At 39.3% G+C, this 18,213-nt stretch overlaps 1 protein-coding gene across 2 annotated transcripts in view; it reads left to right on the top strand.

Annotated features, from left to right (window-relative positions):
- The window catches only part of LOC138446662 (ATP-binding cassette sub-family C member 4), a 188,176-nt gene that overhangs the window by 144,674 nt on the left and 25,289 nt on the right, over positions 1-18,213 (top strand). For both annotated transcript variants that reach the window (XM_069601880.1, XM_069601881.1), the window contains 5 exons: positions 8,239-8,389; positions 9,819-9,938; positions 11,135-11,245; positions 12,209-12,309; positions 13,360-13,551. In XM_069601880.1, the coding sequence (XP_069457981.1) occupies positions 8,239-8,389; positions 9,819-9,938; positions 11,135-11,245; positions 12,209-12,309; positions 13,360-13,551 (675 nt within the window). The remainder of the gene's footprint in view (positions 1-8,238; positions 8,390-9,818; positions 9,939-11,134; positions 11,246-12,208; positions 12,310-13,359; positions 13,552-18,213) is intronic.

Genomic DNA, 18,213 nt, shown 5'->3' with positions numbered 1-18,213 from the left:
TTTATTTGGCATATTTTATTTTGTTCCACTGAATTGTTTATCCTTCTACCAGTACCGCAGTTTTAGTTATTGTATGTGTTAGTAAGACTTGACATCTTCTGGTTTAATTCCTCTAACTCCATACTTCGAGATTGTTTCGATCATTCTAGATCACTTACTTTTCTGTATAAATTTTAGAAACCTTTAAATTTGTTTTCAAAGAAAGCCTTCTGGAATTTTGATTAATATTTCCTTTTATCTGTAGGTCGGTTTGAGGAGTGTCTGAGGTCAGTTATATATTTGACTTACTGAGGTCATCTTTAATTTTAGAAGTGTTTTTTAGTTTTTATAAGTCTTATAATGCTTTGGTTGACTTCATTCCTGGATATTTGATGTCTTTCAATTGTATTTATGGAATGGTTTTTAAGATGACTTTCCACTTCCTTGTTGCTACTGTATAGAAATATAATGATTTGCTTGTGAATCTACTTTGCATTTCTTGGAATTAGTTTTGCTTTTTTAATTATGTAGAATTTTCTATATCTACAATCATATCAGTTTTACTTCTTCACTTACAATATTTATTAGTTTTATTTCCTTGCTGTGGCAGAGGTTTGAGTAAAATGTTGAAAAGAATGATAAATCCTTGCACTATTAAGGCAAAACTATTTCAATATTTTTCCATCAAGAATGATGTTAACTACAGTTTTTTAGATAGATTGAATACTTCCTTTAATTCCTAAATTCCTGAGAATTTTACTATTTTTAAAAATCAAGACTAGGTCTTGAAATTTGGCCAGTATTTTTTCTAAATTTGTTGAGATAATCATATGATTATTCACCATTAATTTTTTAATTTTATTTTATTTTATTTTTTTTTCACCACTAATTTTTAAATGTGATAAATTATACCAAGTCATATTTGCAGGTTAAATTAACGTTATATTGCTTAAATAAACTACAGCTGGTCATAATGTGTAACGTATTTTTTTCTTTTCATATCACTGTATGCAATTTGTTAATATTCTGTCAAGAATATTTTCATTTCTTCATGAGTTATATTGGTTTATACTTTTCTTGGAATGTTTTGCCAGTTTTTAGTGTCAAAGGTATGTAGACCTCATAAAAATACATGAGAAATGTATCTTTTTGTTAATGTATTTTGTTTTTTTTCATTTTTTGCCTTACCTCAAGCTTGTGGGAATCTCAGTTCCCTGACCCGGGATTGAACCCCAGATCGTGGCAGTGGAAGCCTGGAATCCTAACCACGTAGCTACCAGGGTCAGTTTATGTGTCAGTTGGGCCAGGCGGCTTTCCACAGTTACTCAGTCAAAAAGTAGTCAAGCTGTTACTGCGTAGATATTATGTAAAAATGATTAAAGTGCATAATCAGTTCACTTAAGTAAGGAATCCTATCTGAGATAGTCTTGGTGGGCCTAATTCAGTCTGTTGAAAGGGCTTAAGAGCTTCGGCTTCTGTGAATAGAAAGAAATTCTGCCTATGTGAACAGTATTGGCTCCTGCCCAAAAATTCCAGCCTATCGCTTGTAACAGCCAGCCCTGTGGATTTCTGACTTACCTAGCCAAGTTTGATTGTGAAACATTACTTTTTTGTGTTGTTAGATTCAGTTTATTGGTGTGTCCTTTAGTGTTCTTAAGACAGTTTTGATTATAATTTTTGTTTCTTTTAATGTTTTTGTCTGGTTTTTATATTATGCTAATGCTGGACTCAAATTCCCTGGATGAATTTAGTAAAACTTTCTTCACAATCTACTCGTGAAGCGCTCCGGGCCTAATGTCTTTTTGTGTGTGGAGAGAGGGAAATACACAGCATCTAAGCACAGCCTTAGTTACAGCCTTCAAATTTTAATATCTGTAGATTTTTATTTTATGTCAGAATAATTTTATTGCAATTTTGAATTAGATGATACTTCAATGTGTTACTGAACTTCCAAATATCAATGATACAATAGTTACCTTTTTGTTACTGATTCTTTGTTAAATCCACTTAGGTCAGAATATATTCTGTACTCTTTCTGTCCGTTAAAGTTTGTTGATACTTGCTTTATAGTATAGGATATATAATTGAAAAGAACATCTAATGACTACCTTATTGTATATTTCTTGCCTAGGTCATATTTGTTAATGATGTTTTAAAAATATTTTATATCTCCATTGATTTTTATTTTTTTAACTTGTTTATCCTATTCAGTTATTGAGGTAGGTAAGTTTAAATCTCCTACTATGTGTATGGCATTATGTATTTCTACTAAGCTTTGTCAGATTTTGCCTTACACATTATTGAGCTATGTTATTAGGCTCATGTAAATTTGGATTTAGAAAAAAATCTATTGGATAAAATTGACCCTTTATAAATTTTGAAATTTATTTATCTTTTAATTGAAGGAGAATTGCTTTACAAAATTTTGTTGTTTTGACCATTTATTCTTATGAAATGTTTTGCTTTATTTCTAGCAGTCTATCCTAACTTCATGTTAGATACTCCAACTTTCTTTTATTTAGTTTTTTTATGAGGTACCTTGTTCAACATTTTATTTCCACTTTTATGTGGATTATTTTTAAGGTGTGCCTTTTAATTTTTTAATTATTTTATTTATTTTTATAAATTTATTTTTTAAATGAAGGAGAATTGCTTTACAGAATTTTGTTGTTTTCTGTCAAACCCACATGAATCAGCCATGGGTATACATATATCCCTTCCCTTTTGAACCTTCCTCCCATCTCCCGCCCCATCCCACCCCTCTAGGTTGATAGAGAGCCCCTGTTTGAGTTCCGTGAGACACACAGCAAATTCTCGTTGTCTTCTCTGTTTTACATATGGTAACGTAAGTTTCCATGTTACTTTCTCCATACGTCTCACCCTCTCCTTCCCTCTCCCCATGTCCATAAGTCTATACTCCATGTCTGTTTCTCCACTGCTGCCCTGCAAAAGATTCTTCAGTACCATTTTTCTAGAGTACCATTTTTCTAGATTCCCTATATATGCGTTAGTATATGATATTTCTCTCTCTCTTTCTGACTTACTTCTATCGGTATAGTAGGCTCTAGTTTTATCCACCTCATTAGAACTGACTCAGATTTTGAATTATTTTATTTTTAGCTGTGCTGAGTCTTCGTTGCTGTGCTGGCTGTTCTCTGGTTGCAATGAGCAGGGGCTACTCTCTAATTGCAGTTTGCAGATTTCCCGTTGTGGTTTTTCTTTTTGTGGAGCTCGGGCTTCAGGGCATGTGGGCTTCAGTAGTTGTGTTAAGGTGGCCCTTTTTAAAATAGCAACTAGATGGATTCTGTGTCTTGAATTTCATAATAAGCTCAGACCCTGGGAAAGGTTAGAGAGGAAGCTATTGATCATTGAGATTTGCTGAACACAAAGGAAGGGAAAAGTGCTCTGTGTTTTCCTAATGGTTTCTGTTGTGTTGGTTCAGGAACTGTAAACCAAATCTCACCGTTTATTCTTCAGAAGAGCTAGCTGTGACTCAAGATTAAGGGCTAACTGAAGAATTACACAGGTTTTGCAGCCAGGGTGGATGCCTCAGAAAAGATCTGAGGCAGTCAAATTAGGGATGAAAGGGATGGTTAATGAATCCTAAGGACAGCACACGTTTAGAAAAGTTAATTACTACTAGAGTGTGTATGGATCTCATCATACAGATAAGACACACCAACTTCCCATCATTTTCTGATTTAACAGAATTAATTGGGTTGGATGAGGTCGAGAGAAACAGGTGATAAACGAAGGGTCTGGAACCAAACCAGAGCTGGTCTCTAAACTCCCATGAACATTCAAGATACCGTCTCCCACTTAACACCTGCAGACTCAATATTAACTGTAGGTCAGTATTAGATTTAGGACCTTACACTGAAGAGCTTTCCTCGTTTTTCCCTTTACTAATATTTATCTTGTGTTTGAAGGGTACTGAATATTGATTCATAGAAATTACATTTTATTTCTTAGTACTTGGAGAGTTTTGTGCAGCCTGTTCAAGATTTTAAAACAAGTATCTTGTGTTATCCTAGCAGCACAATGGTGAGATAGTCATTTCATTGAAAGGTGATTTTTTTATCTCATATGTTTCCAGAACAAATAGAATCACTCCTACACCCACGTCAGCAGACACCTTATTGATCAAAACTCGGCAGCATTTGTTTCTTTCCCTAACTCAAAAGAAACTTGTGCCAAGAGATGAATCTTGTTTATGGCATTTGAGTCATATCTTCCATTATAAATCAGTAGAAGTTTAAGGCAGGTAGGATGATTTGTACTTATCACAACTTAGAACAAAATTCTTAAGAATCTGACAGGAAAATTCAAAGGTTTGAGAGTCTTCTGAGGTGTTAGCCGTTATAATGATCCTGATTTTTTTTTTTATTATTGTACACAGATAATAAAAGTAATGTCTACTTATTAAGGGACTTTATGATTAAATACATATTTCACATTGTGCCTAATATGAGCATGAGCGAGAGAGAGTTCAAATAAGCATGTAGTGAGCCAAAAGTATGGATGGCATATTTATTTGCATAAAATAAGAAGAATACATTTTTACTGCTGTTTATAGAAAACATGTTCTTTGGCACAAGCTTCACAAAGACTAGCAGGAATAGAATCCTGTGGAATTAAGTTGAAAGTAAAATGTGGGTAGATACCTAGGAATTCCTACAGGACTGTAAGCAATTTGGAATTTAAATGCTAAACAGGCAAACAGGCCCTCATATTTAAAACTGTGCTTGTGAAAGGAATATGTTATATCTGCAATATTAGAATATAGTGTTAATTGTAGGCATAGAGAATTCCTGGGGAAACTTTAACCCAAATGTATATATTGAACTTAGAAAACATAGTCTCATTTTGTGTTCTTGGGGTTTATGTATTTATGACAATTAAATTGGGTTGTTTTTTATGCTTATGAAACATTTATTATTTAAACAGTATTTATTAAAATATGTAAGTGTCTGTTAAACAGTATTTATTAAAATGTGTAGCATTCATTTCTTTAAGACCTTTTCCTGATCTGTCTGCTGTTTGAGGTGAGCAGGCTCTGATGCCCTAATTAACTAGTAAACATTGACTGGTACCTGCATGGAAGAGACCCATATAACCCTAAGAAATTCAACAGAAATGGAAAATTCAGATAAACAGGGGAAAATATAAAAGGGGAAGATATTTAGATCTTAACTTTCTTATTATGAATTTTATATGTATGTGGGATACCATAGCAGGCAGAAATTTAAAGGACAGGCTTGGAGTCAAAATCAATGAATTCTCTGACTTTGAGCAAATTACTAAACCTCACTGAATTTTTAAAACAGGAATCTCCTATTCAGATTTGATATGATAATGAAATTATATAATGCTTGTAAAATACTGGAGCGGTGGCACCCATTGCAAGCCTTATGAATTATCTATTGATAATTTGAGGGTGAGGTAGTCACCAGCACTTCCTTGGTTGTCAACTGAATCTAGGAAATGGTGGAATTTCTTCAGTGAAATGAGAAAATTTACCATGTGCACTAGGAATAAAGTAGTTATTTTAGTTTTCACATTTTTTGAATGTTTTTTGCATAAAGCCATTAACATTTTTCAGAAAGCATTACTTTTTTTCCCTTTCTCTCCTGTGTTTGTGTACTTAGTTAACAATTTACTTAGATGCCACTGTGTTTTTGTCAGAAACAGCTGCTGTCCAGAGACGGCATCCGTTTAGAGGTGCTCAACAGATTTCCCTTCCACAGGTGGTAGTGACAGGATCCTCAGTTTTAGTCATCTTGATGTCCTAACCAGGCTGCTTGTTCCAAGAAGGCTGACCTGGGGGTGGACACCGTTGAATTTCCGGGGATTCACAAGATTGCAAATACTAGCTTTTTTCCTTAATCTCAACTACCAATTCATACTGCATAGAATAGAAAATATCACTCATTTTGATTCATAAGCGCACCACTTTTCCCCTTCAGTTAAGTTCAGTCGCTCAGTCGTGTCTGACTCTTTGCGACCCCATGAATCGCAGGACGCCAGGTCTCCCTGTCCATCACCAACTCCCGGAGTTCACTCAAACTCATGTCCATCGAGTCAGTGATGCCATCCAGCCATCTCATCCTCCGTCGTCCCCTTCTCCTCCTGCCCCCAATCCCTCCCAGCATCAAAGCTTTTCCAATGAGTCAACTCTTCGCATGAGGTGGCCAAAGTACTGGAGTATCAGGTTTAGCATCATTCCTTCCAAAGAACACCAATAGCCTTGACTAGTCAGGCCTTAGTCGGCAAAGTAATGTCTCTGCTTTTGAATATGCTATCTAGGTTGGTCATAGCTTTTCTTCCAAGGAGTAAGTGTCTTTTAATTTCATGGCTGCAGTCAGCATCTGCAGTGATTTTGGAGCCCCCAAAAATAAAGTCTGACACTGTTTCCACTATTTCCCCATCTATTTCCCATGAAGTAATGGGACCGGATGCCATGATCTTCGTTTTCTGAATGTTGAGCTTTAAGCCAGCTTTTTCACTCTCCTCTTTCACTTTCCTCAAGAGGCTTTTTAGTTCCTCTTCACTTTCTGCCATAAGGGTGGTGGCATCTGCGTATCTGAGGTTATTGATATTTCTCCCAGCGATCTTGATTCCAGCTTGTGTTTCTTCCAGTCCAGCATTTCTCATGATGTACTCTGCATATAAGTTAAATAAGCAGGGAGACAACATGCAGCTTCTACGTACTTCTTTTCCTATTTGGCACCAGTCTATTGTTCCTTGGTCTCCCATAAATGCTTAACAGTTTTACAACAGTTAAGTCTTCACACAAAAGCTTGAAGGAGAGAGGACATGGAATGAGTAACGTTATGTCTCCAAAAAAAAAAATGTTGGCTTGCCTCCATTTCCCTAAGGTTAACAGTCTTGGGAAGGCCTATAGTTGGAAATACAGAGAGGACAGAAATTATAGTAGGCATGAGGTTTATTCGTCATATTATTAGAAATGTGCCTCTTTAAACAAAATAGACCTCACGTTCGATATTCTCTGTGGCCAGAGAAAAGCCACAGTCATCATTCCATTTAGGAAATGCTTTGCAAGCGCTGTGATAGGTCCTTGGTTAGTACGAAGTGGTTCCTGTCCTTACAATGAATTTTCTCACAGGGTCCGGCTTCATGGGATTATCAAGATTCTTTGGGCCCATTAATCTATTAACACACTATCCCTCCCTCTCCTGGTTCCTTGCATCTAGAACAGAATGAAGGAAGTTAGAATTTATATTTGTTATATATGAAATGGTAAGCACTTTATAAACATTATTTCGTTTAATTCCCATCACCATGTTTTTATGTTGATATATCTCAGTTTTTGCTCAGATTAAGAGTGTTGGAATGTCTTACCCTTCTTGGTAGTATTTGAGAAGGTTAGCCCCAAACTCTGTCTGAGATGGCACAGTACCCGGGTAATGGATTTTGCTTTCCGGGTGTAGGTTATCATTAGCTGCAAAGAAAAGAATCACTCCTTCTTGTCCACAATGACCATATTCTTTCAGGTGAAAAACTGGATCAAATAGTTGTTTGAAATGAACACTTTGAATCTTTAGCATAATGAAAGAAAGTTGGCTGTAGGTTTGGGGGAAGATTAAAGTTATCACAGTCACTCACGCCAAGACTCCCCCTGGCTCTGTGACTTATGCTTTGCATTCAACATCAAGTTAGTTTTGCTCTCCATCTATAAAATGAGAGACTGCTGTTACTCAGTAGGGTTACTGTGATAAATAATGAGTTAATACATGTGATGCTTTGAATGTACAGACCTATGTGCAGTCAGCACTCCTAAACAGTCACATCGGACAGAAAACCAAGAAAGAAGAATTCCAGCTTTCAGAGGTCAATATTGAATGTTTCTTCCTTTTCTGAACTCAGATTTTGTAACCAACCACTTCTTTATCTCTCCATGTATAGCTGAGGTTTCTGTTTTCGTCATCTGTGATAGGATGACAGCTGACTGTCTTACGATAGTTTTTGTTTGTGAGCCTCAGATATTCTCATCTTTTCCAAATGGTACTGCCTGCGCTTGGCTACGTAGTTGATCAAAAGAGCTTATACCTAGAAACTTTCGTACTTAGCCCAGTGTTTTACACACGGAAAGTGTACAGTAAGCACCACGAGGACCACCTTTTTCCAACATATCCTTTGAGGAAAAGGAGTTTAATCCTAACAAAACAACCCATTAAATTTTATTTTTTAGTAGAATGCTGGATAAACAGGCCCTTGTATTTATATTTTCCCTTTCAGACATTTCTACAAGTGATTGGTGTGGTGGGCGTGGCAGTGGCGGTGATTCCTTGGATCGCCATACCCCTGGTTCCCCTTGGCATTGTTTTCTTTGTCCTCCGGAGATATTTCTTAGAAACATCGCGAGATGTCAAACGCCTAGAATCTACAAGTGAGTACCGGGGCTCTCAAGTTGGGATGTCAGTGCAGACTGACTTCGACTTATGATAATTAACTAGAACCCAGAAATCCTGCAGATTCTGTCCTGGAATTGCTCACCAAGGCTACATTTGGTAATTGCATATTAGGGGCCTTATGAGTCAGTGTGGTCCTTAAGGCACATGGAGCTGGTAGTGTGTCAGTTTCAGCCTTGCATTATAACACAAGGAGAACGAATGTACGCACCATGAGGATCGGGACCGATTTTGTCTTGCTCATCACATACCTCGTGACATAGAGCAGCCACTCAGTAGAAGGAAAATATTGCATCATTTTTCTAAAAAGGAAAATAGTGCATCATGTTACAAGTAATAATCTTTTTCAAGAGATGCACAGATAACAAAGTGATGTCCTGCTGATACTAATACAACGCGGGATATTAATACAACTCATCCCTGACAGAGGTCACAGGTTATAGTCTTCCTATGAAAACAACAGCTTACAGCCGTATTCACAATCGAAATGAGAACCGTAGGGGGTCCTCACTGCCCAGCAGCCTGCAGCCCACCTGTTCCCTGATGGTCAGGATCCTCACCCTGCTGCTTGTGGTCAGTGTGCTCTTAGAGAAGATGGCAGGAAATGAATGACCAGTCATGTGACAGCAGGCCCAAAGCCCACATGAAATCACTCAAAAGCGAATGGCCACTGAGGCCATGTCAGAATCTGCAAGGGTGATTTGAGTGTGACATGCCACAGTGACCTCCAAATTCCCTGGGTGTCCAGCAGGGCAATTATAAGAACATCAATCAGTTTTCCAGAGTGGAATATGCCTTAATTCACGGGTCCTGTGGTCACAAGGGCAGTATAGCACCAGGTTCTCTGTGACTTGCCCAGAGACTCCTAGTGCAGGTGCAGGGATGATGCTGCGAGACGGCAGACTGTCCAGTCTCCTCACTTGTCTCACCCCTTCCCTCTGCCAGCCCTTAAGTTTCTAATGTTATGGTGGTAACAACACAAAGCTCATAAAAATTCAGTGCGGTGAGGACTCTTATGGAGGATTACGTTTAAAAATGATAATCAGAAATTAGTGAATTATGACTTCTAACTGGAGGGATGGCAGACAAGAGTAGGGAGGGAGGCAAGATTGAGGGGGACCTTGATGAATGAGTTAGTACAGAAATGCGTTATCTAAATACAGGTCCAAATTAAATTTGGTCAAAGATGACTTTGAAGGGAATCTGTTATATGTGGGTCGTGAAAGTGAAGCTTGGAATGAGAAGTGATTTGAGGGACACAGTAGGTACTTTGCCAGGCAGTCACCAAGAAGCCCTGGGTGTGCCCCTTCAGAAGGTAAATGACCGGCCAAGCACAGGAAACAGTTGACTTCCTCGCATCCAGCCTCCCTGATTTTCTCTGTCGTGTGTCTGTCTCTGCTTCCCCAGCTCGGAGCCCGGTGTTTTCCCACTTATCGTCTTCTCTCCAAGGCCTCTGGACCATCCGGGCCTACAAAGCTGAACAGAGGTTTCAGGAACTGTTCGACTCACACCAGGACTTGCACTCAGGTCTGTAGAATTCTGGAAATGATTTCGAAGGATGGGATATGCTGCCTTCTGAGGCCTGACCTCCCTCTCAGGTGGCCTTACTGGCCCGCACCGCTCTCTATGCCGCTTTTCCTCTCACTCTGTAAAGCTGCCTCCCCCAGCCCTTCCTCTCAGCACTCTGTGTGTGCTCCCCTCTTCCCTGTTACCCCCTGCTTTTCCTCCTCCTACTGCCTTGAATTGTCCAACTGTCACCACATCCTGTGCCTTTGGCCCTTTAAGAAGGATGTCTACAAACTTAAAAAACACACAGTCTCTGTTGCAACTACTCATTTTTGCTATTATAGCACTAAGGCAGGCAAAAAGAATACATCAACAAATTGCTGTGACCATCTCTGAATAAAACTTTATTTAGAAAAGCAAGCTGTGTCCATTCTTGGCCCACAGGCTGTTAGTTTGTGGACTCTTTTCAGAGCATGCTATATTTGGTCATTCGTGTCCGACTCTTTGCGACCCCATCGACTGCAGCACACTAGGCTTCGCTGTCCTCCACTGTCTCCAGGAGTTTGCTCAAACTCATGTCCTTTGAGTCGGTGATGCTGTCTAAGCATCTCATCCTTTACGAGCCTTAAGGAAAATAATTTCTCCATTATTAGATAGGGCATCCAGAATTTCCTCTACATTAGTAAACTCCTGGTCCAACTGATGAAATGACATTTGGAAAGCCACATGCAGATACTGTTATCTGATGGTCCTTCAAATACTGGTTCCTAAGAATTAACACTATGTGGGGCCCTAAGTAAGTGCAGATGGTGCTGGAAACAGTGCCAGGTACGCTCTGTGCCAGCATAGACTTGGGAACAGTCAACTTTGTGAGAGGATAAGCCTCACTTGGAGCCCAGTACCATAAGACACACAATGATGGGGCCATTTTTGTATGTTAATTATTAGGATCATATTTCTCTTTATAACCTGTGGCTTGAAGTTTCCAGTGCCTGCTTCCCACAAGGCTCCTGGAGTGATTCCTGTGTTCCCATACGTTGTCATGTCAGAAGCTAGCTTGTTGCAATCCTCAAGGTGCTTGAGCCTATAACTTTGCTGTCCTAACCTGTGTAAAAATCTTCTGCAGTTCACCTGCACAGAAGACCCCATCCCAATTCAAAGCAGCCTACATGATATCTCTGGTTATTCATTCTGCTTATTTCTGTCCTCACACCCAGAGGCTTGGTTCTTGTTTCTGACGACGTCCCGATGGTTCGCTGTGCGTCTGGATGCCATCTGTGCTGTGTTTGTCATTGTTGTTGCCTTTGGGTCCCTGATTCTGGCAAAAAGTAAGTGCATCACTGTAGTTTGATTACAGTTACAGCTTCATTTGCAGTTATTAATTTACCTTATTGTCCCTTTGTCTAATATACGGTTTCGTTCTAATGAATTGTGTTAAAGTGTTTGCACCATGTGATACTGCAGTGTGGCCCCTGTAGAGGAGTCACTTGTGTCTTGATGAGGCTTTTGGTGAGACTTCTTGATGTGTTCTTTGATCCCTTTAATCTGTCTTCAGTGGGATGAAGTCAGCCTAGCAACTGACCTTCTGAACTTTACTGCTAGCATTTTAGCTTGGGAAGAGAGGAACAAGTTTGCTGTTAAGCTTTTTGTCCAGCTTGTGGCTTTAGGACTGCTTAGATCTCTTGGCTATAGATGCCTGGTGTACTGCAGTGAGAAACATTCTCTGCAGGGAAGAAAGCCATCCTCACTGCTGTGTGGGTACCAGATGAGGGGCTGGTGTGGGTGTGCGTGGCATGCATTCACTGTCCCTATTGTGAATTACTATTCCATAGTAACAACACTGAATCACTGGTTTAAATAATGGAACAACAAGAGCAGTATTTTGGATTTAAAAGCACTGGCTCTTAGAACCAATTGACTTGTTTTTTCGTGGTTTCCAACTGTGGCTGCGTTGCACGTAGAAAGTGAAATTACATGATGATCCTTGAAACCATAGTGACGAAAGTCTGCATGATAACGTGTTTCCTTCCCTACATCATAACTGTCAAGAGTATATCAACCCTGTCAGGCAGGATTAATAAGCTCTTTTAATAGTTTTCTATGTTCATAGTGGTTTTTTTTTTTTCACTTTTCTTTCATGCTCTCTATCAACACTTAGTAAAAGTATAAGTAACACTGTCTATGTGCCAGTGATTTAAATATTATAGAGAAGTCTAGGCACAGTGATGGAAGGAGCCCAGCTCAGGGTTAACAATGGGATTGAAATGTTTCCTTTCTTCTTCCTCATTTAGCTTTGGATGCTGGGCAGGTTGGCCTGGCGCTGTCCTACGCCCTCACGCTCATGGGGATGTTCCAGTGGTGCGTCAGGCAAAGTGCCGAAGTTGAAAATATGGTGATGTTACCTTTTAGCCTTTTCCTTAACGTTAAATGACATAAAGGAATTATTATGTAAAAAAAACTCTTAAAACTGTTTTTTACATCATAGCTAACAGGGTTTATTAGATTCTTCCAGCATCTGTTTAACATTTATTTAAAATAAAATAAACACATCTTTTCTCAGTCTTATGTATGCCACGTCAGCTGGTTTTATATTCATCACAAGCTGTCTTCAAATTTAATACATGCCTCTGTAGGAGGGAGTTTCTGACATCCTGCAGAAGATACAGCTTATTTCTTAGAGGCTTGTTTACATTTGTTATTTAATAGTTTAAGAATTTAGTATTTTGAGGTTTATTTGTTCAATTAATTTAATTATTCCCCACCATCTCCATTTTAGAATGTCTCCTTGTATGTGTTGAATGCCTGAACTTACTGATGGTCCTTCTTTTGGAAAGTACTATCAAAGGTGTCAAGTTATGTTTGTTTAGGAGGCCTTAGCCAATACTTAAATTGCTTCCTTTTTTGAATATTTTCATTTTCTCCTAAAGAGAGAAAAATGATGCAACTGAAATTTGTCTATTTCAGTCTCTAATAGAATAGAAAGTAGCTAATTATTAAAATGAGGTGTAATGACCTTCCAGTTCTACTCATCTACAACAGATGATCCTTCTATAGCAAAATATTAATAATAATGATTTCTATCCACACATACTGTTTTCATTGACAAGGTTTTCTATTTTAAAAAATTTATATATGAAAATTGGGTCACTTAGAGTATTTAATTTCTCTAGGTCATTCAGTCTTGATATAATGTTGAACATGGTAGCCATAATAAACGTGTTACGAGACAATGAAAAGTCACCCATCATCAGTATGCTCTTTAAATTAGCACTTCTGTCTTTTGTAGATGTAGTGCTTCTGTCTTTTGTAGATGCTAAGACCTGAGATATTCTTAACTATGGAAATGCAGATATAAAGATACAAAAGTAGAATTTTCATTTATAATCTGACATCCATTACGAAGACCCTCTGTTCCTAACTCGTGTGTTGTCCTATGTTTCAGATGATTTCAGTAGAAAGGGTGATCGAGTATACAGATCTGGAAAAAGAAGCGCCCTGGGAATCCCAGAAACGCCCGCTGCCCTCCTGGCCCCATGAAGGTGTAATCATCTTTGACAATGTGAACTTCTCGTACAGCCTAGATGGGCCTCTGGTATTGAAGCACCTGACAGCACTCATTAAATCAAGAGAAAAGGTTTGTTTCAGCCACTTCCTTCTATAATAGTTTACCTGTGAACATTTAGCCCCGCATCTGCTGTGGGATTCCTGAGAGGTATGTCGGGAGGCAGTCTTTTCATCTATGTGCATGAAGATTCGATCAGTCTGTCGGTGGGAACCAGGGCAGGCTCTTGGAAAGGAGACTTAGTGAGAGTCGACAAGGTGGTAGGAACCTCTTCCCTGCCTACCTTGGCCCCGCCTGCCCCTCGAGCTTCAGGTTCTAATGTTCACATACTCCTGGTCGTCTGTGGGCTCTCCCGAAGCTTGGTGTCCTCCCAGCCCCCACTGCACATGCAGCCCTCTATCTCAGAGACCCTTCCCCTCGGCACCTGCCCGGTGAACGGCTCCTCATTTTCTGAGCTGACTCTAGCGCGTCTGCTTCTGCAAGACACTCAATTCTTCCTCAGTGTCTGTCTAAAGAAAGTGACAGGCGAATGGATAAACAAATGTGGTGTATCCTCACAGTGAAACATTCAGCCTGAAAAAGGAAGAACATCCCGATCTCAGGAAATCAGGTGAAATGATGATAAGGCAGACAGAAAAGGAACCAGTACTGTAGGATTTCACTTACTTGAGATTTCCTAGAGTACTCAGATCCATAAAGATAGAAAATCGGATGGTGGTTGCCATGACCTGAGCGAGGGGAATTGGTGGTTGTTGTATGATGCATACAGAGTTAGGTTCAGTTTTACAAGGGGGAAAATATTCGGGAGGGACAACAAAGTGAGTGTGCTTAACACTAAACTCTCCACGTGAAAATGGCTAAGTTGGTAAGTGTTACGTTATCTGGTTTTACCACCGTTAATTGATGCCATCTTTGACATGCTTTGTAATTTGGGGTCTGTATCTCACAGATCCCTAAGGCTTCTTAAAGATCAGAGAGCATCTTATTTTCATCTCTGTTCCCCCACAAAATTGTATTTTTCAGGGCACACAGAGTGTACTGAGAGCCTCCCCGCTGGGAAAATGAATGAGTAACACATAGTTGTGAACAACCAGTAACCAAAACACACACACACAGCACAACTGCGTAAATAACCTATTACCTCTCATGTTAAATACTTGGTATTTAACTGCTCTTTAAAACTCTTCCCACCACACACCCATCTAGTGGACTGGAGCTGTAATTTAATGAATGATACCCTTGTGACGCGAAAGAGTATTCAATTTAACGCCCAAATGATATGCAGGGAGAAGCCTCAGTCAGTCACACAGCAAAAACTGGCTCATAGGTTGGGAAGGAAGTGAGGTTTGCTTGCTTGCAGACATTGTGTCCACCATATTTCCTGTTGTATATATATTTCTGTTAATTTACCCATCTTAAGTTCCCCCAAAAGCCATAAAATATGAATTATCTAAGAAACTGCAATACAACTACGTGCATTCTTCCATCTTGAAATCCCTGAACCGTAGGTCTATCCGAGCTTCTAAAGTATATGTAGGAAAATTGAGTCTGGAGAGTGAATTAAAAACTGTAATAACGTGACTTTTGATCTGTGTCCACTGTGAGTATCACTGTTAGCTTCATTTCTGTGTTTGGAGATGACACTCGGGCAGTGTGTTCATGAAGTTATTTCACTCTGCCTGTGTATATCCCAGGTTTCCCCTCATGCTCACCTGTCCCAGCCCCCATCACTCCAGGACACCCCTTTGGTGTTGGATTTGATTGAGAGTTGGGGGGGGGCGGGGGATGTGGGAGTGAGCCAGCCTAGCACAACTGGGGCTTTAATTCTCTTTCTCTCATTTTCTCTGCTGTCCCTATTTCCAGAAGTAAATGGGAAAAATTAATAGGTATTATGCTGGTTTCTAATTCATAGAAGAAATAGCAAGTAAAAATAAAGAACCACAATGAGGTAAATAGCACCGTAGACTTCCTGAGTAGATTCTGAACACGGGCTGCATTTTTCATTTAGATGATTTTGTGGTTGATTTGATCATTTTAGAAAGTACTGGGCCATTTTAAAGTGTTTTCCAGCTCTAGAGGTAGATTGATTTTGGTCTGTTATTTTTTTCTCGCTCGGAGCTATTACTTGAATAATACATTTTTACCGATGCTTACTAGACCTTGCTATAATGTGCAAAAATATTAGTTTCCTACCCTTTCTCCTTTCTACATAACATACCCTCAGCAAACCCTCCCCTCACTCCCAGATTGTCCCAACTTCCTAATTCCTTGCAACTCAGACTGTGTTGCCAGGGCCACAGCACCTACAACACCTGGGAGCCTTCAGAAATGCAGAGTCTCAGGCCCAAAGAGACCTCTTTTCTCAGCATTGCATTTGAGCAAGAGCTCTGTGAAGAATTTCTCTGAATGTCTTTGGTTTCAGGCATGTAAATTTGAGTGACACTGGTGGCACTCTCCATCGGCACTTTGTAAAACCCATTGGTGACCTGGGAAAGACTTTCAGATGATAGTTTTGATAAGTGAACAGTAGAGATAGCCTGGTCTGGACTTTATTTGAGTTGTTCTGTACTTACCTCTCCTCGCTGGATTGTTGAAGTTGCATTCCTGTGGCCCTGAGCAGCCCTTAGTGTCCCTGCCATATCTTGGCCATTTACCCAAAGTCTACAAATATCCCAGTTTACACAGATGCATCAGTTTCAGTATAGCTGATATTTATAGCATGGGCTTCCCTGGTGACTCAGTAAAGAAACTGCTTGCAATGCAGGAGACCCAGGTTCAGTTCCCAAGTTGGGAAAATCCCCTGGAGAATGAAATGGCAACCCACTCCAGTATTCTTGCCTGGAGAATCCCATGGTCAGGGGAGTCTGGCAGGCTACAGCCCATGAGGTCACAACAGGAAAACACAACTTAGTAACTAAACCACCACCAATATGAGTAGCATAGAAATGTACAAACATTTTCATAGACACAGTTCGCACCTGTATTGTGTTGTGTGTTGATTTACATATTAAAACACCCAGAAATGCAGGCATACCTGGTTTTATTGTGTTTCAAAGTGCTGTTTCTTTGGGGTCTGTTTTTTCACAAATGGAATGTTTGTGGCAACTCTGCATTAAGCACGAGCAGCAACACCATTTTTCCTATAGCATTTACTCACTTCATATCTCTGTCACATTTTGGTAGTTCCTGCAATACTTCAAAACTTTTCATTAATTATATTTGTCACGGTGACCTGTATTCAGTGTTCTTGAAGTTAGTCCAACCCGAAGAGGGATCAGGTGATGGTTAACATTTTTTAGAGGAAGAAAAATATGAAAATTATTTTTTCATATTCCCATTATTGTGGTGGTCTGGATTGAAATCCGCATGTTCAAAATCTACATGTGAAACGCAGAACACATACACGCACGTATATATATATTCTCTAGGACCTGCCTAGATGCAGAAAGTGTCCCATCTATATTATATAAATCAGGATTTATCATATCATACAAAATAGGTACAAAGAAAAGCCACTTTTCTTTCTGCTAATGTGTCTAAATTTTTGAAATTGAATTATTGAACATCACTAAAGCCAACTTCAGAAGGCCACAGAGGGGAGTACTGCTGGTCACAAGTTGCTGGTGCTGGCTATGCCCTCTGGGCTTGGCTAATATCGTGGACTTCCCAGGTGCTGCTGGTTGTAAAGAATCCACCTGTCAGTGATAGAAATGAAGAGATGCCGGTTGATCCCTGAATTGGGAAGATCCCCTGGAGGAGGAAATGGCAATCCACTCTAGTATTCTTGCCTGGAGAATCCCATGGACAGAGGAGCCTGGCGGGCTACAGAGTGTCAGACACGACGGAAGTGACTTAGCACACATGAAAGCGTATCGTATGCCCCACCAGGGAATTTGTAGATTGCTACCTAATTGGTAAAAAAGACCAATTTCTGCATACATGTTTGAATTCGGACAACTAACCAGTTTTTACAATAAAATTTTACTCCTGATCTGCATTTTCCGTGCATTATACTGAATCTTTGATCTTATTGTTAATGCACTTAATTTCTGTTTGCTTAGATTTTTAATAAGTTGGCTGATACTTGACACGTATCTTTCCAGGGTTTAATTATAAGTATTAATTGGTTTGTAAAATGTCTTTTGAAGTGCTGAGATGAAAGATCCCATATAAATAGAAAGTGTTGTTTGTGTTGTTGTTTTTGTTGACCTCATTATGTGTGTTTTGTCTACCTGGCTACTGCCTTTTAAGACACTGAGACTAGCATTTTAAAATTTTAAGATGTTTCCTTTCAAGACAAGTCATTAGTAAGGTATTTATTATCTGGAAGTGATTTAGTTTGCCTATGGAAGAATACGTCGTGTTAACTGAAAGAAATCTGGAAATCTGAGTATTTGTTTGTATGTAAGACTTCTGACTTGACTTGTTGACATATCTGCAAAATTGCTCACATAATTCTCAATGTTCAAAATATCTAGACACTAGGAATACAACTAATGTAAAAGCTGAATTCTAATGGAACACTTGGAAAGCTTCTGACTTTTTACTGATTGTGGACTGATTCTGTTCTTTGAACCAGGGGTCTTCACCATGGCACATTTGTCAATGTCTGTCATTTTTGGTTTCCATCTCCTGGCGCGTGCTTCTGTCATCAAATGGGTAGACTCCATGGCTACTGGTATCCATCCTACAATTCTCAGGACAGCTTCCCTTCCCCAGCAAAGAATTACCTGA

The sequence above is a fragment of the Ovis canadensis genome, chromosome 10 (genome assembly GCF_042477335.2).
Source record: "Ovis canadensis isolate MfBH-ARS-UI-01 breed Bighorn chromosome 10, ARS-UI_OviCan_v2, whole genome shotgun sequence".
Classification (NCBI taxonomy): domain Eukaryota; kingdom Metazoa; phylum Chordata; class Mammalia; order Artiodactyla; family Bovidae; genus Ovis; species Ovis canadensis.
Note: the sequence above shows the minus strand (reverse complement) of the source record. Positions and strands in the feature narration are given on the sequence as shown.